Source organism: Perca fluviatilis, chromosome 10, assembly GCF_010015445.1.
Source record: "Perca fluviatilis chromosome 10, GENO_Pfluv_1.0, whole genome shotgun sequence".
Classification (NCBI taxonomy): domain Eukaryota; kingdom Metazoa; phylum Chordata; class Actinopteri; order Perciformes; family Percidae; genus Perca; species Perca fluviatilis.
In genome coordinates this window covers 21,883,920-21,908,805 of record NC_053121.1, presented here as the reverse complement: position 1 = coordinate 21,908,805, position 24,886 = coordinate 21,883,920, and the positions used below count along the sequence as shown (strand labels likewise).

General features: G+C 38.8%; 1 protein-coding gene across 2 annotated transcripts in view; it reads left to right on the top strand.

Moving 5' to 3' along the window:
* The window catches only part of pcdh11 (protocadherin 11), a 130,982-nt gene extending 106,948 nt beyond the window's left edge, over positions 1-24,034 (top strand). For both annotated transcript variants that reach the window (XM_039813572.1, XM_039813571.1), the window contains one exon: positions 19,595-24,034. In XM_039813572.1, the coding sequence (XP_039669506.1) occupies positions 19,595-20,055 (461 nt within the window). In that variant the 3' untranslated portion in view covers positions 20,056-24,034. The remainder of the gene's footprint in view (positions 1-19,594) is intronic.
* The last annotated feature ends 852 nt before the right edge of the window (positions 24,035-24,886 follow it).

Sequence of the window (24,886 nt, the reverse complement as noted above, 5' to 3'; positions counted from 1 at the left end):
ACAAAGAAACTGTAGTTCATCAAATAAATAATTATTATGCAATGACGTGATTTGCTTCACCACTGACTTATTATAGGATTACATTACCACATAAAAAAAAAACAATATATATATATATATATATATATATATATAGATATCAGATCACAACACATCAACATATAGAATTAAGCTATTAAGCATTTTTTATTACAACAGATGTGCTTTAGTACATCCCAGGTTAAGTGCTATTTTCAACCACATGTCAGCTGGTTTGGTCTTTTTCTCTAGAATCATTTTAGATCTGACGTGCTTTTTCTTCTTGTTAAATGTCACCGACAGGTTTTGACATGAAAACTTAAGTTAGCAGTATCCAACCTGTCATACTGTATTTGTAAACAGCTTACGTTTCCTTCTCCGAGCTTAGGGGAAAGGAGGTGAAGCCTGACAGCAGACAAGGGTTTTTAACAAACATCCCCACATGCATACATAATGCCCCATTTCAAAAAAGAGAAAGTTTGCCGCTCCATTTAATACGTAATATTTCTCTGAGCACACAGAGGATGCCTTCTGTCCACAGCTTCTATGGGCTGCATCTATACTTAGCAACCCAGAAGTTTACCACTTCTCCTATCTATGTATCAAGGGAATGACTGATTTAGTGTAATGAGATTATGCCTCCTGAGGAATCCATGTGCCCATGCAGAGTCAAAGTTTCTTGGAATAATCCATCTGATGATGAATTGCTACGAGTTTTTTCTGGGATAAACTTTTGGTTCGCTGGGCAAACTTTGGACATCATGCATTGGCTACATCAGCGGCTACATGCTGTGTCCATGTTGCGTGGATATTGATTGATGTAGCTAAGTAGTGTGATTGCTGTCCTACACAGCAGCAGACAAGGCCGATAGAAATCCTGTGGATTTCTGTGGCTCAAGCAGGTTTAACTCATCAGCAGAATTGGAATCTCCTCGGTCCTCAGGGAGTTGGGCTGGGGATACATCAAGGGCAGGTGTGAGGAGACAGGTGACCCATGAACCTTGCCTCCCACTTCCTGACCTTGGAACGAGATTTCTGTCTCTGAGCTCAGACTTAAATCTTCCTCACTAGATCAATTTGATGATGTATTGAGGGTTAGGTAGGAAGCGTGGAGTAAGAGCTCAATATTTAAGCATAAAGAGACACATGGGACGCAAGTTATCTGTTAAGTCACCTTCTGTGTTTTCTTCACATTTTACACTTCTGCTTAATTCAGCAAAAAGAAACATGGCACGGCATTGCACTGGGAAATGGCCCAACTTTGCAGTAAATGTGCAGTAGTCGTGATCAGTACATCCTCATATATTATTTGCTAAATGAGCCATATTCATAATTGGCTGCTTGAATCAGCTGCTTAAATTGTAAAGTTAACCCAAAATATGTGAGGGGACATGGCTACAAAGGTGCGTATTGTTAACTTAAAAATCTGAATAAGAATTATTGAACATTTCAATGCCTTTGAGAATGTAGAAATATACTGGTAGTATTCCAGTAATGTTTTTTTTTCTTCCGTTTTATGTAGTCATTTAGCCCACCAGCTGAATTAACAAGTGTAATATGTACATATTCATTTTTAAATGTGTTTTTGCAATCCATTCCCAACCGGTTCATTTTGAAAATCTTCACTAAATTGACTGCACTATTAATCATGAAACTTTTTGAGGAAAACATAATATAGTGTAAAGATCCAGCATTTTCAGATCAGATCATCACCCTACTGCACACACCCCAAATGTGCTTTCACAAACGCACACAAAGAGAAGAAATTTGGTCACAATGACTTTGCAACAGTGTGCGACTAAGTATTAATGGTGGCTTGCTTGTCAAAAAGCAATCTCTGGACACAGTGATGATCCATAAGCAACAAGAGATCTGTTCAGAGCTAGAAAATTATGTTCCCTCTTTGAGTAAGTCTGTGACCACAGAGAGCAGAACATGAATGACAATGTTTTATATGGCCACTTCAAAACATATAAAAGCATGTTTAAAAACATATAAATAGTCATTTTGTTCTGCACTATCGAAAGTTAAATAGTTTTTTTAGACTGGTATTAAGGCTTGTATTTACATGTATAACAAAAAGTTATTTTTCCTTTTTTACGTTTTAAATTTTTAATAAAAACTCAAGAAGAAAGATGTATTATTTGCTGTAAACCTTAACGCGGTCTTTAAGATTACCTTGTAACCACAGAGAATTTTCAAATTTTGCTAATTATACAGCTAATTATATTTTAGCTATTGACGTCTTTTTTTTTTTTACATGTAAACACTCTATTTTTACACAATATGTACATGGGCAGAAATGACTTGGTGGCACGCGTGGCTAAAACATCAACCAGGTGGTGATTTGAAATATCTCACCTTTGGAAGGAGCGAAAGTAAGCAGATGGCAGGCCTTTAGGGTCCATAGCACATTGTCGACAACGAATTACAGTCCAGAGGGGAATGGGATGGCTGATAACCTCCATCCCATGGTTCCATCTGCTGAATCCTAAGCAAGGACAGTGCATGCAGGCATGCAAACCCAGACACTGACATCTTGCACAACTCATGTAGAATTGTACACAAGGTGAATTGTTAATTGTTTTCAGGATGTGTCAGGAAGTAGCTTTCCTGGATAATATGTATTTTGGTAGTGTGGAGGTGATCATGTAATGATTCAAAATTGGGCAGAAATTGTCAGTCATCCTTTTGTTGCAGTTGTGTGATGTGAAGTTGTTGATAAGTGCTAAATTAAATATTTGTTAAATTTAAATTATGAATAGTGTTACTATTTCCGAATCACAACAACTGAATAACAGCTCAGAATAATAGAGTGGTGATGATGTAACAAACCAAGGTAGATGGTCATTCAAAAGGATTCAACCTGGCATTTGTACCAATTTAGTACAAAGCAATCTCTCGACTGTTTCCAGGACGTCTATTCAAAGCCCCTCTGGATGGCTCTTTGGGGTGATCTAGGAAGAAAAGACTTAGAAAATAGCAAGCAAAGGCAATTGTCAGAAAACACATGCCAAGCCTGTCTTTTGTCTTGTTGAAACAAAGTGGTTCTTCATGTTCTGTACATTCACCAGGTTTCAAAATAGGCTTTCATCACAATGGCACTATCTAAATCCTGTTGTGGCAGAACAAGGCAATGTTCTCAGAATCAAATAGAAAACGAATAATGTTGTATCTAATTGCAGTTTCTTCACTATATTCTCCAACTGGGTTTAATCTAGCTCCATTCATGCCTGTGGTAATCACAGCATAGTCTGTTCTGCAGAATTACCGCCAAACATAATTCAGGTTATTATAATTACACAACAGGCATTGGCAGGAGCTTCCAAAGCCATCAAAACTACATAGATACAGTTAGTTGTTTTCATTGATGTCTCAATATTCTAGTGCTACAAGGAACACTGGACATTAGAGATTCACTTCATCCTGCTCTTTAAAATTGCAACCAGTGCTGCAGCCACTTGCTGGCTCTCTACAAAACCTGCTGCCTCCACAATATTGTTCAGCCTATTTGTATATGACGGGAGGTCCCCCTCTCCTGCCACGCTTCTATGAGGCACGGGTACAGTAAGAAATCAAAGCCTCTGCTGAAACAACAGCTGTTTCTACTTATGTAATGGCTGCAGGATGACTGTTCATATCCTGGGTAGTTGAAGCTGTCACAAATCATTAATCTTGGGCCTGTCTGTGGGGCCACGCTGTCAAGTTGTCTTCGGACATCTGTGGCGAGACAGAAGCATGACACGTTATTTAAGTGGGCGCTTCACACCTTCGAAATCCTACAAAAATATCTTAAAATAATCTGACCTCACGTGCAGCTCTCACTAAATACATTTGATTTATTAAATATAGTTGAATTTATATATACCAAGAATAAAAAACATAATATGCAACCTGATTTTTTTTGTTCATTTTGTGTGCACTTGACTGTTCAAGGAGGACCACAAGAAAAAAAATCCACTTTCTGTCAAGTTTGCACTATAGAAAGCCATTGCACATTTCTTGATAGTGGGCATTTCTGTTGCTCCCCCTTGTGCAATGCTACATATGTTTTTTTTGGTGGATGTATTGCGAGTAACACACTGCAACAGAGAGCCCTGCAGAGTACCTCAGACCGAATGGCACATCACGGGGCTTAGCTGCAGTATTAGTGAGGTCTTAAACAACTTTTCAATACATTGAAAAGACACACTGAGGGAGACTACATGCCCTCTACTGGTGGATAAAAGCAAATAATATCAATATTACTCATTTTCTATTTTTTCTGATACAGATATCACATTCAGGTACATAGGTGAAGAAAATAAGTAATGTGTTGTGTATGTCCATGACCCTCTAAGCTTTTTTAATACTTTAACTTTATTTGCAGGGGGTGATTACAGGTGTGAATGTGTTAAGCAGATGTCATTACGGCAGAGTTGAACTACAATAGGCGTTTGACGTTGAATGGAATGAGGAGATGGAGGCACATTGTACAAGAAATAAAGGAAACTGAGATTTATTTATTTTTTGATCTACTTATTGCTGATATTTATAAATGAGACCAAATGAATTATAAAAGCAGTGAAGCGTTAAAGTGAGATGTACAGTTTAGCCCAGCTCATAATTGCTTTTTCAAAGACTAGCCTTGGAAGTAATTAGCGGTCGGAGTGAAAAACACCAACCATTCAGATAATCAGCCTGCCATTAACACCTTAGGGGCTGTATTCTGTTATCAGTTTGACCCTACTTGGAAAATACACTCTCCACGCCTGATTTGCAGACCTTACTCTTTAGACACAAAGTGTTCGTGGATTGATTAGTGCAAAGGTCACCATGTAATACTCCCAGCATATGTGTGGCCCTGGAAGTTATTGACTAAACAAAATGGATGGCGTCGTACTTTTCAGCAAGACTGTTGTTGAGCAACCCCATGCTGAGCAGAGTAAACTAATTAGGCAGTTTCTTTTATTCTGAAACAAAATCTCCTTTTATTGCCTGACCTTTCAGAAAACTTGTGAGAATTTCATTATGGAGAGAAACTCAACTTTATTGATTAAATTAAAAGGCAGATTGCAGGAGGGGAGAACGGGATGACGGGTGTATTCTAGTGAATATTATCACAATCATCGGGCTCCAAAACACAATGTCAACTCAGCGACTTCTAATGTTTTGCTATTTCATTCTGAATTGGCTTTACTGGATTAGTCTGATTTGCATGTATACATGTTAATGTTGGGTCGGACTGAAAACTACAAATGTCTTGGGGGAAACCGTACAAAAATGTTCCCACCCTTTTAATTTTAAATAAAGGTAAAGGTGACAAGGAAAGACAACACTTCATTTGTATCAGGCACACCTTTTGGTTCTTTCCTGGCCATATGCTCTATGTGCATTTGGCAACAGGTACAAGGTGCAAATAACTGAATAACATATGCCTGCTTCCACATGCATGCCAGTGCCTTGACAGCTTTAAAGAAAAACAATACTTTGCTTTCAGTAGGAAGTCATGCAGTTTTATTTATGGTTAATTTAATTTATTTACAGTATTTCAGCTTCAATAATTTATGCACCATCCATGGATCATTCTTTTCGCAAGGAGGGAAGGCAGCATCCTATTTCATTTTGTTATTTTCCCATTAAAACCTGAGAACACATCAAAGGCAGAATGATTTAATTACCAATGTGGAGAGTCTGTGTACAGCCGTCTGCATTTTGCAAATTATTCTTTGCTGAGAATAAGAGACTTATCAGGTCCATACAGACATCACTGCACACCTCAAAAGAAGTTGTGTTGACACAAGGAAGGGGAAAATACATGTCTCCCCCTGACAGAATTATCCACTTCACAGGTATTTTCAGTTTACACTTTCCAGGTTGGAAAATTAATACCCTTTCTTCTTCTGCCAGTAGAGTTTACAATTCTTTGTTGTGTGCTCTGTGAAGTGCGGACTGAACGAGGATGAGAAGTGGAGTTAAGTGTCGTATATGGAATATCATTGTGATGTGTTCCTTATAGCATTTGAATTCTTGATAATTGTTTTTGAATGGAAAGTGTCTCTAGGAAGGTTTTTCTTAATGATTATTCCCCTCTTGCCACTTGGTTTCAGGAGTTTTCAGTCTGTTTACTAAGATGTACAATATAGCCCGGCAAACAGAAGTGCTCTGAACATGTTTAATAGTAAAAATAATAATAATATTTCAGATGGAAATGGAAGAAAATACCATTTGGGCCATGTTAACCACTTAAAATGGTAATTGTCCCACCTTGCTCTTTAAAGACCTATATGAATCAAAGAGCAATGGAAACGATGAGGATGGGTGTCAGACGCATTCCTTGCAGTCTCTAAGCACTGAACACATTGTTGAGATTGTTTCAGCACTGCAGATAGTTTGTTTACAGGTCCCTCGTACATTGCAGTACAATTTTTTCAACAATCTCAATATTGTCTTAAGGTGAGGTATGATGTCTGATTATATTTCCATAATGAATTATGAATAGAAATCACTGGGGTCACATGCTTGCAAATTAGAAAATGAGTTTAATCTGCTTGTCAAAGAGATGGATGGTTAACATCCAGCCTTTCTTCAGTCTGACTTCAATATGTTGACTCCCTGAGAGCCACTGTAAATAAATAAAGTGGATGTGTGGGTTGTTGTGAGTGGAAGAGAGATAATAAAAGAAATGCTACAAACCCTACTGTATAGGAAAACATCACCATGATGTCCAACATAAAGTCTGTTTTTTAGACTGTACCCCACTGTCTTTTCCTTATAGTAAAGACAACCTGCAGAAGAACTTCCCTGATCCATTGCATGCTTTAATAATAAAGCAGAACACCTGAAATTGTCCCCTAAAGAAGAGAATGAAATCTAGAAAAAGAAACTGCAAGAAGAAAATATATAAGAGAGATAATAACAAGAGACGGAGACGGACAGAGAGAGCAGAGGCAACGACCGCAGGAGGAAGATAATTATTTTATTTTATTTCTAGGGGTGACACTTCTAGCAAATTTAATATCATACCCATGTTTTGTTGCACTGCTCCTCCTCCTGCTTGACATTTCTGGGTTAGAAAGTACCTCTTACAGCTCACCATTGCCATGTGTCACATAAATTCACATTAAGATATTTCACAGACATTATCTTTTTTTTCGCTGCTGAGGACCGATTTTACTAGATTATTCTGGTCATGAGCAAACCACCACAGGTGATGGGAAGGAAGAGCAAGAGAAGAGAGCAAGACAGAATATTGTGGTGATAGAAATGTCACATTTGATACAATCACACTAATTACACACGCGCACTAAATTGTTCTCCGATGCCTGTACATTGTGTTGGCTAATGCCATGCTTTGAATGACATTCTAATTCTCACATTATTTCAGGGGAGAGTGAAGCGAAAGTATTTGGTGCTTTATCATTTATTGTAATAATCATTTTAATTATAGCTTGAATCAATCACGGACGACCTTTAGTAACATTTGATAAGCAACCTGTTTCAACGAAACAATAAAGCCTTCAAAACATGGTGACAGAGGCTTTACAGCTAGTTGGAAAAATGCTACTCAAAACAAGGCTTTAACTATTCCTACAACTACTACCACTTCTGCTACTTCTCCTACAACTTCTATACAACAAATCATAATCATGATAATTATATAATAATAATAATAATAATAATTTGAAAAACAGACCTAGCTTTCTTGTTTCCTCTTGTTTATTGTGTGTGTGTGTGTGTGTGTGTGTGTGTGTGTGTGTGTGTGTGTGTGTGTGTGTGTGTGTGTGTGTGTGTGTGTGTGTGTCTAGGGGGGTTTGGGTGAATGTCATCAATCAGCATTAACCATCAGCTCTGAGCTATTGACTGATGATTCACCACGGCAGAATCTCCTCTGACTCTAAAATGAAAGGCAGCAGCAGCAACGTGAGGCAGAGACACTCAGTTGATTGGCACCTCATTGAGTCTGGCAGGGGAGCCTTTGATTGCACTAGCTGTCAATATCACATAATTGTTTTTCTTACATACATGGTGCCCTCTGTCTTTTGCTACAGCCTCTACTATTACATGTGCCTGCATGGCAGCCATTGTGCAGAACTTATTATCATTTTGATCCGTTATTATGAAGTGCACACATTAGCTGCCAAGACAGCGATTTTGTGGCTACATTTACTCTTGTGTTACTACTGTGAGCAAAACATAGTGTTTGTACGCTACCATCACCCAATATGTCATCGTAACATCAGGGCATTGAGATTCATAACCCATACTAGAAGGGTAGATTATGCTGCATATGGTTGTAAATCTGTCCTTCACAGCTACCCGAGGATGTATCAGAGTAGCCAGTTATGCCTTGAAGCTTTAATTGGGCCCCTTTTAATTATCACATTAAGTGTGATACTGGAATACATATACTGAGCACACTTCTGTCTGGACAAGGGTGAACTCAGCGTGTATTCAACTGAAGTCAGGCTGAAATTGAGTTTAAATTTCTTCTTAAATGGCACCCGTAACTGCCAGAGAAACTGTTCAGGGCTGAGAGAGCAACCCTGTTCCCCACCCCAAGGTCAGCGGAGAAGACAAGATTTAATTGAAATTGAAACTGTCTACCTGATAGTTTGAAATAATTAGCAATATCAGAGTGGCGAGAGGAAGAGTCTAGGATGATGAAAAATAAAGAGATAAAAATGGCTGACTGGCGGCAAGTCATCAATTCGAATGAATTGAATGTCATTGTGATTGACTGGACATGACTTTGGGTGTCACACATGAAACTCAAACAAGTAATGCAAACAAGGCATGAAACTTTGCCAGAAGTTTAGAGAGGTGACAAGGCAAGTGTATCATTGGAACTGCTTTGACCCAGGGTCTCATGCAGTGGCCACTAAACGTTCATAGGAACTATGTTTCTTGTCTCTGCAAATACATTATTATGGATGCATGGTTCCGAAAAATCATCGACCCTGTACTAGTAGCTTTCTCTTCCCACCCGTAAAACAAACTCTGCCACTTCTCAGCCCTGGAAGACTTCAGATGTCACTTCTGCCGGGCCCAGCATTTCCGCACCAGTTAATAAAGGGGAAATGAATTGTATCAGTGTTGCTGTCTTTGCTCATAGTGAATAGGAAATTATCATAGAGATGGGTATAGGTGCCTTCACACACTCTGAATTACATGGAGGGCGAGCCTGTTTCTCTCCGTCACACACTCACACACCTGCACACATGTGTGCACACACACACACAAACACAGTAGCTTGAAAGAAACTGCAGGATGAAATTGGCTATAGTGATGTCATCCTAAGAGTGGTGGTGGTGGTGGTAATGAGCCAGGAAGCTCTGGCAATTTTCTCCCACAATTCTACAAACACCCGGACATGGTGACATTAAGGGCTATTTTTTATTTATTTTTTTGTGAACTTCCTGTCTCTCCATGCCTACCCCAGGCTCCACTAAGACATGTCAACATTAGAGTCGATACTAGATGGTGGCAGAAGAAATGTGATCTAACCTTGCCTCTTTGTGGGTGTTCGTCGTGTTGGAGGATGAAACAACTGACATAAAGAGGATGGCACCCCAGGACAAACAATATATTCAAGTGTCCTCAGGGCCTGACAGGCACACAAAATCAAAGAAGTGGGGTGTTAATATCTGATAGTTACCGCTCAAGGCTAAACAGCATAAAAGACATTGAGGTCAATGGGTTGCTGGCAGTCTCTAGAGCAAAGTAGTTGCATGGCTATTTTCGCCATCTCCTCCTCTGTGGACTGTTGTAACCACTGGAGCATTTTCTTCATCATCATAGACAGAGTACAATCAGCGAACCTACTTTCTGCTTTTGCCCTTTTATTTTATTATAAAAAAAATCTTCCTGTTGAGACTGTTTAGAAACCAAAGAGGAGCTGTTAGACTTGCCACCCAAGGAATGAAAGCAGTGCTGAAGACACACAAAAAGGGCTTTAAGCCCAAATGGGTTGATGAAAATTGCTCACAATATATTTAGATCAGATCTAAAACAATGGCAGTGAACTAAGACATACATACAATAAACAGGAAAAAGCTAATTATTTTTTAGAAACTTGTTATGGCCAAATATTTTTTATTATCAGTAATTCAATACCATGTATGCAATTTGTCAGTTTATAAGTAGAACTGAACTGAATACAAAGTGAATCCTAATTGTATTCAGTTATAATTGCATTTGTACTTACATGATAAAAAAATACTTGAGTTATAGTATTGAATAAGATCACCACACGTCTTTATTATGTGCAGGTAATTTGTGTCAATAGCACTGTGTGATACAACTGGCTGTAACGTCAGTTAATTGTGTTTGTGTAGGGGGAACAGTTTTTATGATGAGACAGCCTCATGGTTGTTTGGTCTGAGATTGAAACTGTAATGAACGATTTCCTTCAGTTTTAATACGAACAGCAGCAAAATTAGGATTAGAATTTTTATATCCTGGAGTAAATTGAAGTCACTACAGCAACAGCTATGTTTTTATCAATTTCAGTTTGTTTTTTTTCACATATTTTGAAACATGTTCCTGTTTTATGGCAATATTCATGGACTAAACTTAACATATTTTTTGCTAATGTTTCAGCCCCCCCTCCCCCACACCCATGTGTCTGTCTGCTTCTGTCGCTTTCGCTGTTGGGAATGTTAGTTGACAATGCCTGCACTCAACACACCCCAAATAAAGTGCGTAGTGACATAAACATTAACACAAGCCAGCCACTGAGTACCTCTGTGATTTTAGTGAGAGTATATCTGTCAGCTGGGCCTGGGGGAGTAAAAGGCATATATCTGAACTTTCAACAGTTGGTGTTTGGGTGGAGGATTGTGACAGTCAACATCAAAACAGTAAAAGTAAAGCTGTGATTTACCTGGGCACCTGGATAACTCACCTGGTAGAGTGTGCGCCCCATGTACAAAGGCTCCGTCCTTGTCCCAGCGGTCGTAGGTTCAGCTCAGGCCTGAGGCACTTTGCTGCATGTCATTCCCCCTTTCACATCTTAAGCTGTCCTATATAATAAAGGCCTAAAACAAAAAAAAGCTTTAATTTATTGAATGTGCCGCTTGGGTCTGCTTTCATGTTTGCCAGTGATACATATGACTTTTCTCCTGCTTTCAAGAATATGGCGATGCGGATGAATTAAACATGTTATGCAGGAACAGGTCTTTCTCTGAAAGCCTTACCCTTTTCATGATAACCCCTTTTTAGACATTCAATGGACTTATCACAGCGTATAAATAGGACAGAATTCATTATTCAGGGGAGGTTTCAGTGAAAAATTAATAGTTGTCCCCGGAGGAGTGTCTGTGGCGCTCCGGAAAAGGAAAACCTTTAAAGTGTACATGCACAGGGGGATCTGCAGAGAGTCTGCCCCTCATGTTAAAACCTTCACCGTGCTACACTACATACTGATATTGCAAATAAGTTTGCTCAGCACTAATGACTGTGACCAAAACCGTATATAGTCTGCATTCATGCCTAAGCTGTCCTCATAATATTTTGAAGATGGAGGAAGAAAAGGAAACAGAAAAGGGAGAGCATGCGTGTCTGCTCCTGACACTGACACTTCATATAGATTACACATTTTCAGGATTGCCTAGTAGGACAAAACACGGGGACTTGAGCTGTTGACAGTTGAAGAGAGACTCTCACTTTTCTGTGACTACATTTAATGATTTCACTTCACTGTACAATAAACACACACCCTAGAAAAAAAAAACACAACAAAAACAGTACAGCAGGTCCTCCTCTGAGCTCTGTCATATAAGAGATTACAATTTCCACCATGCCCAGATCACTCATGCACTGAAATCCTGCCGCCGCTGGTGCTGAGTGGTTTTCAGCCTGCCAGTTATCCGTTGAAAGATGGGCTTCACGATGCCTTTGTATCCACTTGCTATCTGCCTGGCCATGGAGGCAATAACAGTAATATATGGCTAAGGGAAAACAGAGCTAATCATCAATGACTGCAAGATATATAGCATATGCAGTGGCACCTTGTTTATTACCCTCTTTTCTTCTTCTGCTGAATCCATCGGCTATACAGACAGGCTGCCAGAGCTTCTTCAATGTTAATTTGATTTATTCTTGTTTTCCATAATAATTGGGGGCAATGGGTCAGTGTGATGAATTTGCTCGTTACATGACACAGGATGTAGCACGGTGGTGGCTGGTGTACAGTTTGTCTCTCTCGTTTCTCCTCCATCATGTGAAGCAAAGGCCTCATTTTTATTAGCTATTATCTGAAAACATCCAGTCGTTGTATCGGATCCCAACGCAACAGGGTTGTTTTTTTTCTTTGAGGACTGGCTTATGCTTCGAAACTGCTTTTAATTTGATTTTAAAAGGAAAGCTAAGAGTGTTACGAGTGACATTCACATTTTTAGATCAAAGTCATTTCCTAAAAAATCATGATTGTTTAGATAGTATTCCTGCTGGAACAATCCAATCTCCTTGCAAATATCAAACAGATTTGTTGAGTCCCACTTAGTCAGCCTATTTTTCTTTCTTTTTTTAATCTCTCTAAAATAAATTTCACTACCTTTTCATTCTGCGCTTTTTATTTGCACTTCCCAGACCTCACAATATCTACACTATATGGAAATATTCAGACATTCATCCATGTGCAATGAATTTAAAGGTGGATTCACATTTTTTTAATCTTATAAATATGCATTTATGTATTGCTTCCTTGTCAGTGACAGCGCACCTACAGTATCTTCCAGCATTTGCACAAGTGCAGACTCCCAAAGAAGAGAACGAATGGCTGCTCTTGTATGAGATTTCAAACAAAGAGTACTGGTGTGTGTGTGTGTGTGTTCATACATGAGCATGTCTTGTGTTTCTACCCCCATAGAAACTCTGTGCCTCCTCCTCTGTGTGTCATTGTGGTGATGAGCGCTGATTGCAGATTGTTATGGTGTTTGCACCTCTCATCTATCTGGCCCACGCTGAGTGTTTGGCCAGGCCTGATTGTGTTGATGGTGACACCGGCATCTTGTCCTTGGGTGGGGAGGCCCAATAATAGTCCAGACATAATGAAGGAGATGTAATCAACCAATGTCACACATGAAAAAGTAAAGTGTCAAGAAGAAAGCTGTTTCTGTGCTCTACCTTTCCCAAATGTGCTCTCTGCTGATGGAAATCACACAATTGCTGTTGTTGATGTTGCGGCTCGCGTAAACTTTTTATGCTGAGGCAATATGAACATTTTGAGGTGTTTTTCTCCCTTCGACAACAAAGGTGACTTCGAGATAAAGGAATTAACATTATATAAAGTATGTACATTGTGTAGCTGTTGTAACTTCTCAGTGAAGAAATGGTTTGCTTCAACCTACAACATACTTTTAATCAATTGTAACAAAAAGAAAGAAGCAAATGCTTGGCACTGGGTTGTTCAAGAGAGCCTTTCTCTCTTTGTGCACTTTGTCCTCTCTCTGTGCTTTGTTATTTGTTTTGGTGTTCTAATCTCAGCCAAGTCAATAATATTCTTTGTTGTCTGAAATTGTGTGTCGGGAACAAAAAGGCCTTCTCCTTTTGTTGAAAGTACCTGTCTGTGACTTTTCACTCTCTCTCAGACTCCCAGATAAAGTAATCATTAGATGTTGTTTTCTGCCTGCAATTACTTTCAGTTACAATGGGTCAAACACTAGGAAAGCAAAAGGGGTCGAGAGTAGACACAGCTAGATGGATTACAGACGAGGAACTGTATAGGTCCCACAAGTGCTGATAAATACGTATGTGGCTCAGAGACTCACGGTGTTCAGCGGCGTCTCAGTAAATGCATCAAATGTAATTAGTCTAGAGTATATATGGACAACCCCGCTCCCCTCTTATCTGCGTCACATTGTCTCCTTTAAAAAAGGCCATTCATTGCATCTGGCACTATTTGTCTTAAGTAAGTAAAACAAAAAAAGCAGGAGCAATGGGCTTTGCCATTTCTTATATCTCACTTTGTATCGCTGCTGCACCAAATTGCTCTTGGAATTTATGTTTCAGTGGAAATAATCCACTACACTATTATCATTGGTAACTCATTACCATTCACTGGCATGCAGTTCTTAGAGCATGTGATAGCTGATGAGAATGGATATTAAATGAAGACAGGCTGTATAGAGATATTTCTATTGTTCCATTCCACATTCTATAAAACCGTGTTAATAAAATTCTACAGTTAGCTGTCTGCCCCGGCACCTCTCCGTATAGATCTTAATACATGTCAGCCTCCTACATGGCACCACTGACCTCTGCGGCACAGTTGATATCTGCCTTCCAAACAGCACGCCAATTTTTATTGGTACAAGGGAATATTTACTTCCTCCTCCACGCCCTTGTCAGTAGTGACAATGACAACTCTTATTGCCTTCACCAGGGATTATACTGTACCTCCTCCTGATAAAAGTAAAGAAAACCAAATAGCATTGAGTCTGACATGCGGAGGAAAGTTGATTTTCAGACTCATTGCAAAAGGCTTTTTCCAGAGAAGTCACAGACGTCTCCAAGCCTGCATATTCAAAAGTATAATGTACATTCAGGACTTCTAAGTATTTCTTATAGTTTTCATTCATTCAGAAAGCAGACTCTCATGAGCTTTGCGATATCTCAAATAGAATCTTGAATTTAAGGGCTGTCTTGTATTTGTAATTCTGTGAAAGTGAGACATTAGTCTCCCCTTCAAACAATGATTGCCAGAGCTGTGATGAAAGTAATGGCATCTCTTTTTTCAGTGCAATACCAAGGGGTTTTAATAGCGCTATTATTATTAATGACCATCCTTTTGCTTATCCAGATTGTACGTTTGGAGTGGATATAAGGCTGGCTGAAGTGATAAATTCTTGGTAATTTACAAACCCAATTATTTCTACTGTGATTCTATTTGTTTGAAAGAAGCTTCCGTATTCTTGAGTTTCTGTCTTTTGGTCTCCTTCCAGACACGAAACACATGCTCAAGTACAATCTGTGTCTATTTTCCTCTCACTCTCGGTCTCATCTCCTATCACACAAGAACACATAATGGTTCTCTTGATGAAAAGCACATTGTTTAAATACAGTTGAATATAAGCCTTTTCGTATTTTTTTTCTCTCTTTTCTGGCACCATTACACCTGTTTTATTTCACACTGAGAGAGGCAGCGTTGTTAGTGATAATGCTTTGCTGGGTATTAAAAGGTTTATTTTCTTGGCAAAGTTACATTCAGGAATATGTATGAACTTGTGCACTTTTGTGAATGTTTTGTGACTAGATAAAAAGTCAACTTTTGAGTTTTGCAGTGAATGTTGGCAGAAAACAACTATGTTGCATAGTGACAGCCCATGTATTAAAACCTTAGACAAGAAAAAAAAAAAAATGAAAACCTTCAGCCCCAATTGATGATGGTAAAAATGATAAGAATCATGTTTTACAAGATTTCAACAATGGGGACATTACTGCAGCCATGGGCTAGACGTGGACCCTTTGTAATCATAATACAGCAATCGTGACACAAAAAAACAACCTAAATGATTTAAATATGGCCATAAGTCTGCAACACGTGATAAAGCTTTCCTTTAATATACATTTCAGGATTTAAAAAAAAAATGAAAAGACACCAATCAACACTGTAGAATGAGTCAGAGGCGTAGTCCATCTTCCTGATGGTTGTTTGAGGAATTTAATGTCCTAGATGCATGCAATTATCCTTTTAATTAGCAATAATGAGTTTGTGCATCCTGAAATAATAAGATGAATCGTGATATGTGTGCAGACCTTGATGTGAAGCTCATCAAGATGTAACTAGCCATGTCAGTAAATATCATCAACTGTCATGTTAAATATCTCATGCTATTGTACTGAAACGCTGGTTAACATGCATCCTAGCTGTGTGCGTGTGTCTGCCTGTCAGAACTTGTAGTTGCGTTAGTGGATTTCATGGCCATTAGAGAAAATAAGTGAGATTGAAAGCATACCAGTATAATAATAAGGTCAAATATAATACATAAAAAATGTCAAAATTCCAGAGATCTGGCTGGTATGGTAGAAATTTAACAACCTCATGGGACTGAGCTGTGCATTGTTTATCATGGCTAAATCAAATCATTACATTACATACTCTATGCCAAAATTTTACCAATTATCTTTATATTAGCGACTGTGTACAGTAACCTCACCATTAGCATGCTGCAGCATGGGCCTGGGAATTTTAATTACTGCTTATTATTTCAGCATTACAACCTGTATTAATATTCAAAACAGAAATGGCCAAACACACACAACAAGTGTAGCCACATATTCACCTCTGTTATAAAACATTGTAGTGGAGACACTGGTGTGTTAATTGTTTTAAAATAGAACATGGATTTGTTTTCTGGGATGTTACAGTATCAGTGGTGCACTTAAGAGACATTATTATCAATGAATCACCTGCATGCCAGCTTGTTGAAATGTTACAAACTGTGTTTAAAGAGGGGCTGGATACAATAAGTTGAACATATTTACACTATACTACAACCTAATACAAAATATGTAAACAATTTTGAGGGAAGTTTTTGTTAAGACTGGCTCAGAAAGGCTTTTATTCAGCTTTTAGTGGGCTCATGTCATAGGTAGTGTACTGGACTGCATTAGAATGAAAGATGCTTATGTGATACTGGTGCTCATGTTACTTTTTACCCTGGAAAAAAGTCTGACACAGTTGTCTGGGGCCACTAAATTGGATTGGATTGCAGCCAAAGATAGCAAGCATTCAAGTTATTGTGTCCAACCCTCTTACATTTCTAAGTTAAAAGAGTTTAAGTAATCACATAATACAGAGTGTGTCCAGTCAAATTCTCAGCTGTATTTTCATTAAGTGCAGAAAAAAACGTGTTTCTGTAATCTTTTGCATGGCATCCAGGATTCTCTTACCTCTCTCTTTTACATGTCCAATGTTTATACAAGCTGTAATGTTTGACCGCATGAATGAAAGGTCAGCTGAAGGGGTGACGCAGCGGTGTTCGATCTGTGGCTGGCCAAAGGATGTGTTGATGTTGCAAAACAAGATTACTGTAGGCTGCCACTGGCATGGACCTTGCATATAACCAGAAGATCAACTAGAAAACCTAAGACCGTGGCACTGCAGGTTGTCCACAAATTCACAACAAGACCATGGATGATAACCTTATGAAAGAGCAGTCAAATTAGCGTGCAAGCTGTTTGGAATCATAACATGAATTGAATACCACTTCATTCCTGTAGTCAACAGCAGTCATTTAATCAGGGTAATTGCAGGTGAACTTAGTATTAGATGTTCAGTATAGTCTGCAGAGTAACTACGCAGGTATCACACTTTTGTTTCAACCACATCCCCACTGCTCACTGAAGATGAATCATCTCAAATGAGAACAGTACAGAAGGTCTGATCCAAGCCATGCTGTCTATTACATCCAATTGTTTGCCATTATCCCCACTTGTCTGCCATTCAAATTTCCTTGAAGGGAACGTAGAAAAGAAGTCTCAGCATCAGGGGATCCGTGGCATCAGTGATGTGTGATTCCTCCCGAAAGCTCCGCGGGGTACAGTTGTTTCCCCTGAATACAAAAGACAGCGGCATCACAAGCATGCTGCGGCATACCTCGAGCTGACGAAAGCAGCCAGAGCTGTCAGCGACATCACTTATGCCATGCTCCCACCCTCCCAAACCCGCCACTGCCTATCCCAACTATCCCACAGGAATAGAAAATAGTACAGGCCCATATCTCTTTTGGAAAAGCTGGATGTGAAATATTGCATACAGAATTTGTAGGCACTGAAGGCTGTTGACACAGAACTGATGTGAGTTCAAGCTGTGTGAAGTCACAGAGCCACAGACTTCCCTTTCATTTGTAAAGTATGCTATGTTAAAGACAGCTTCACCTCTGGCTGCACTGATCATTTAAAGTTAAGGAGGAGGAAGGAAATCTGGCAGGGACACACTTTTGGATGTGTGTTTCTGTTAGGAACATTTATTTGTGTGTCAGAGTGCATGCTTGTGGAATAACAAGTTCATGCTATTAGCATTATCTCATCAAAAATGACAGTACTCTGAAAAGGCATTACCAACAGCAGAAAACATTTGGAGAAGCATTGAGTCAGGGCACGGCTGAGACTTGGCTCGGCCCTATTGTGCTAACTCAGAGAATGAGAAGGCAGCATCCATTTTAGCCTTAATGAAGTTAGTGACCCTCTGAAAGGTGACACATTTACCGCCCAGGGGATTTATACACTCCTGCTCCAAGGCTCCAGTTCAATATGGAGAGGACAGATTTGACTCCACGTGGGCACTCCAAATATATCCTCTCAATTAATACCAGGCGATTCATTTTCAGACACTGCCCTCATAATTAAAGTTGACGTTGTGCTATTCAATCTGCGGTTGCACAAAATTACAAAAATAAAAGAATGCATTGGAGCGTTATACAACAATCTAGATAGATTTGGGAGGCCAGACTGGTATCACTGACGTGGAGTAATCAGAATATTAATTTTCATTTTGTAGAATGCCATTAAACAATAAACAAGGTGGCGAGAAGATTTATAGATGTTCGTGAAATAGAATTACACAAAGAACTTGTGTGAGTGAAGGAAATAGTCGTCCCTGTGTACTGGGGGTCGAAAGACCGCTTAAATATTTATAGCATCCTTACTTATGCAAATATAATAAATAATTTCTACATGACAGCTTGAAGCTGAGGCCTAGAGGAGTGTTGTGATGTTTGAATGAGGACCCCTCTTTTCTTTGCATGGCCTAGGAAACATAACACTGCAGGCTCCTGGTTGCCTTGGTGCACACTGTTTTACATTCTAATTATCTGGCTTGACAGGCTTTATTGCTGAGGCTCAATGCTGAGGCCTCATCCCAGACTCATTCCACATGTGATGTCATTGCCGGGATAATGAGATAAAATAGTTTGAGTGCTTAGCCTTGCCCAGTCGCATCGTCATTCACTTTTCATTTTTTTCTTCCCTTTCATGCATGCAACCGAAATGCTGCCACAATTAACCATGTATATTAATTGTACCTGAATGCTAATGATGCTTGCAGGATTCTGGGATATTGGTATTTTATTAAACCCAGCTCTCCCTGTTTGAGTTTTCTTATTTGACCAGATTTATTTGGGATTCTGGAAAATCAGAAAGGTATAAGGTGTGCATCATTGACAGTGATTAAAATAAACAATGCTTTGTTAAGATGTTGATTAAATATTTAACAGAGTAAAGTCAATCCGAGACACAAAGAGTGAGACAATTTTTTCTAAACTCTAATTAAGCTGCAGGGAATTCCTTGCATATTGTAGGTAAACAGACAGAGTCATGGGAATACCAATGGAAATTAAATGCTCTGCTGGTGTTTTTCTCATTACAAGATGAAATGAAACATTTATCACTGACTTTCATTTCGTTAAAAGGCTGACATTTTGTGGGTCAACCACAGATAAGGCGACAACTTTCTTCGACTTACATTATGATTCATGAGTTTATGCAGTGCTTTTGCAGCACCCTGGTAAACTCCTTGCATTCTCTGTATGTTCTGACCTGTTGGAATAACAATGTTGTTTTCTTCTTTCTCTCTTCCTTTCCCTTTTTACAGCCATTGAAGTGAACTTACAGAAAGCCTTGGCTGAGGCCTCGGAGACCTGTACCCAGGAGTGTCTGATACTGGGCCACTCCGACAGCTGCTGGATGCCCCCAGCCCTGGCCCAGTTCCAGGGTCCTGGCAACAACAGCCCGACCTCCACCCCTATCACCACCGCCATAACCGGTACAATGCCCTCTTTTGGCTTCCAGCAGAGCTGCACCCGGGGAGCCAAAGCTAACATGGTCAGCATGGGGGTCATGGATGGGCGCCATACCCTGGGCAGGTCTGTGCCCAAAAAAGATGAACTGGACAAAGGGATCAACCGGCCGCAGTTCTACAACACCCTGGATAGACACTGCAGTAAGAAGGAGGACCCCATCAAGGTCATCCCCCTGGCGAGCTTCTCCTCCCCCGGGCAGCAGACGCCCACTGGCGTGGGCAGCAGCTCTTTCTTACATGAGCACCAGTTGTAAAAGAGTAAAAGACAGATCTTCATCGCCCTGCCATACATGTGACTCGATCCATAGTTGGCTTGTTGTCAGTGACTTTATGATCAGTATGTATGCGTACGAGTGGAGGTATGCATAATTTGAATAACTTTGACCAGCTCCGTTTTACTGATAAAGACATTTGAGAATGGATTCAATCATGATAATGTTGTTCAGACAAAATTACATGGGATCAGTCTGACAGCTAAAGCATTTGGAAGGAAATGTAAGGCTTAACATAGCAGGCCCATCTACAGTACAATATAATAAATAAAGGTAGTTCTATACCAAAGTAGTTCCATCACAAAAAAAAATAATTTGCTTTCAGTTTGGTGATGTTTGCTTAGTGATAAGAAAGGGCAATGTAGGCTTTAAGCCCCTTGGGCCCAGCTTAGTGAAACTGTGTCCTAAAAGACTATTTCTCTGCGCAGAAACACTTGCAAATACAGTACTTTGTGTTGAGTGAGCTAAATTGGGCTAAATGTTAATCATGAGCTCTGAGTTGATGGTGTTTCTGTTGAAGTTCTAGTGAAGTATTGCTCTGTATAACACGCAGCACAAACTCCTTTGGTGGTGGAAGATGTTTCTTTTGTTTTGCCTGAACGTTTTTCAGACGTCTATTTTGGTCAGGGGACTGCAGAAGGATAAAAAAAGTCTACACAGCATAACTAGGCCAATAGTAGACAACACCGGTAATCTTTTGCATTCTACATTCCACACAAAATATATAAAAAAAATACTTACACACATACCCAAGATGTTTTCCATATGGTGGTTGCTCCATCTCTGCCAACTCTATTAAGAAAGTGTTCAATCTTTATCTCAGCAGCTTAGCCTTGAAAGGCGCAGACAGATGTGCTTTGGAAATGTACCCTTTGTTTCTATTTCTCATATTTTGCTGCTCAGAAACACTCACACACAGTAACAACAGCTATGGAGCCAATTATGAAATTTTCTATTCTAATTACTTTGATGTGTGATCTCAGTAGCGACCATCATTGTGGTTAGGAGGTCTGGAATGGTTCTCTTGGCTAGCCAGAAACATGCTCTGCATGTGCAGAGGCAATGAAAATGTGACAAGTGCTCAGAAATAGCAGCTTTAAACACTCCCTCTCTTCCCATAATATCATTAATAACACCTTTTTTTTCTTGCTATTAATTGCTATTGTGTGTTTTAATACAACTCAGATTGGCTGCAAAGTTTCTATTATCAGTTTTTACTATGTGTTAACACTGGAATAATAGACCAGGGTGCAAGAATTTCTTCACTGCCCGGAGTCTAACTAAATTATTGATGGTAATGTTATTTTTGCAGTTATCGTAGGGATAGGCATTGGCAGTATTTGAAAAAACCTCCCTGCAGGCTGCCCCTTGCCATGCTTTCATCCTACATGCACTGCATCATTGCCTGTGTGCGTAAATTGTTCTGATGATGACAACTACTTCAGACTAACTTGCTGCTCTAACAGATTGGGTGCAGTATAATCTATTGCTACAGCAATAAGTGACTTTGCTGATATCCATTTTTCTTTCCAGTAACATCCAAGCCAGGTGTCTACATCATCAGGTATATGATTCATGTGATTCATTTTCTTGTACCATCTTGCAAATTGGGAACAGGCCTAAATCTATAATGCAACGTGGCATTCTTGAGGGAAGGCGCGAAGCAAATTGTATTTGCATGCTCTTAGCTACCACACCTATTCTCTCTGATACTTGGGGTCAGGACTCTTATCATTATAAAGAGGATTTATCTGAGCGTCAGTGAAATGATCACTTAAAGGAACAGTGTGTCAAGGACACGGAAAAGGGGCATTTCAATTTCACCTCAGGCAATTACGCAAATGAATTGAATTCAAAACAAACAACTTAAATACATTCTCCTATAAACATCCCTTGATGAAAATGTCCCAGTTTGGGAATCCAATTTCAGCTCATTTACTAATACTTCTTTTTCCTCTATCACTTTTCATCTCATTTCATTGCTATAGTACAGACATGTTTCATCAAATGGTATAAACAATACATATTTAATCAAAAGGAGAACATATCAAAGAAAACATACATCATGGTGTCACTGAAAATTGGGATTTTATCTAACAAATGCAAATCCAACACTTGTTTTTTATCCAAATGTTGCCAAAAAAAGTATTTTCAGTCTCTGTTTACATTTATGTGAATAAGTAGGGCAAAGAAATTCCTGGTTGGATCTTTTTTCAACAAAAATAAATCTGAAAAATAACAATTAGGTTTTTAAGAAACTTTCCCATTCATTGACAATAAGAAGTGCAGACAGTTCGAGTGTTTATAAATATAACACATGAAATTGTGCCCTTCCTCATACGACGGAGGAAGAGAATATCCATGGAATATTTACGGGATAATACACTGTCACAATGTAATAAAAAAAGTGATTGTTTGAATTAATGTATCCAATCACATGTGTACAGTTAGCACAATATTACCTATCTGTAATGCTCACTGTGTTTTCACTTACTCTGCCTACATAACTCCTGTGTATTGTAATGTTGCAGCAGCTACATTAATTGAAAGACAACTTCAAGGGAAAAGTATAATAACTGCATGAATGTACATCTGTAGGATGTTGCTTTTGATACCAACATGACTTTTTTTGTCTACTGCAGTCCAATTTTGTTTTACCACTTGCCCTTATAGAAGTAAAAGTAGTGGTGTTTTATATATTTATCTATTTCTCAAACAAAGAGCATACCATATGAATTTGCATTTGTTTTTGGGGAGAATGAGGCTCCCTGAGTAAATAGAGTTGCTCTGCAACAAAGGTTTTCATCTTTCACAAAACACACAGTGAAGTAGACAAAATGTGGAGGGTGATCACAGGTTTTCACTTTGCATGATTCTGCTCCCACTGTTAGTTTCCTTTTTTTCTAATTCCCTCTGCCCTAAAAGCAAATATAGTATACATAAAACTGAACATTGTTTATTTTTTTTATTTTCTGAATTTTTTCTATTTAAAATATGTGTCATGAAAACCATGTCAACTTGTGTCATAATTTGCATGAACTGTTTGGACCTCCACAAGGCATTTTTTTGACACTTGACTATATAGTTCATGCATCCATCATTAGATTCAGTGTCAGTATTGATGTTTACGGCTCTACCTGTTTGTCTGTCTTATAGAACAAAACAAATGTTACACAGTGTACACATTCAAACTTTGTGAAGTGTGCATACCACCTATGCCTCCACGTACACACAACTATCTATACTGTCAGGTAAACTGGATTTTAAACTGTACATAGCAGTACCCCTAAGAACTAGTAATACTGATTACAAACTGGAAAGACACATACAGTAAAGACTAAAAGCTACAGGCTAAATACTGAAATTCGCTATGTTGATAAAAAGGAAAAGGAAAAACATAAGAAGTGATGAGATGACAATCTCTCTTGTAATGTAAATGGTTACATATGCATAATATTGATGAGAGTTTGTTTGAATGTGTTTATAGGTGATCTTGTGAGGGAGTATGTGTCTCCTTGCATGTATGAGTGTGTGTGTGTGTGTGTGTGTGTATGTGTGTGTGTGTGTGTGTGTGTGTGTGTGTGTGTGTGTGTGTGTGTGTGTGTGTGTGTGTGTGTGTGTGTGTGTGTGTGCACATATGTGTGTACTGGCATGCACCTTGCCAGAATATTTTATGTACACAAATGTATCTTGTAAAAAAACTGTATCAAAATATGATATAAGACTTAAGTATATGCTTGTAAATTAGTCATCAGTGAGTCAGGTAAAGTTTTGCTTTGAGAGAAGGCTTCAATGCTTGCCAGCAAATCTGTTTTGGTCAGTTAAAGCTATACAGTCTGTGTTGTCATGCCTTTGTAAGATATCCCATTTAAATCTATGAAAAAAATGACCTTCCATATGGTGAAATGATTTTTCTTGTCATTGAATTTTACTTGAGCCATTAAATATTGAGTCAAAGTATGCACGGATCACGTTTGTCCTTTACATTGTTATATGATTAGGTTTTTCTGAACACTGATATATGTGACATGAGAGCATACTGTCACTGTATTCTAATTATGGCAATTACAAGCTAATGATATAAGACCAATCACATTGGACATGGTATTTCACCTTCATCGTTTCTGGAAAGTAATACAACTCAACCTACGACATATATCTGTATATTTATAGGAAGAGAAAAGAAGAAGAAAAATGTAACCCTTATTAAACATGGTAAGGAGCTGCAAAAAATAACAAGGAGTAGGCTCAACAATGGGTTTTACTTTCACACTTCCAACAAAGGACTGAGCAGGTTTTTTGCACGATATGTCTCTTTTAGGCAGTTAATGCTTTGGATTATTTTTATATTAATATATATTAATATTATTATTATATTTTTTAAACATTATAAAAGTAATTGACAGATACTTACTGTTTTAAAGGTGCAATATGTAATACTGACAGCTAGGGTTTAAAATAGTTACTGCAATACAAATTGAAAATACTGGAGAGAGTTGTCTCCTCCATCCCCTCCTCCCCAGACTCGAAGTTCACGGAGGTTGCCAGGCTGAGACCGCAGCATCCACTACAATGTTGCTAGACACTTGTCTCACATAGCCAGACATTACTTCACAGCACAGCGGAGTAGCTAACATTAGATGCTGGCTACATTGACAGCCAGGAAAGTAGCAAACAAACAAACAGGATCAATGGAGATAGATTCTACCCAACCTAAACCGTGTGTAAATATTGGATATGTATTTGAAAGATGGAGACAGCTTAGAGCCCAAAATGACGCAGAGTTGGCTAATTTCCTCCTGAACAGGTAAGC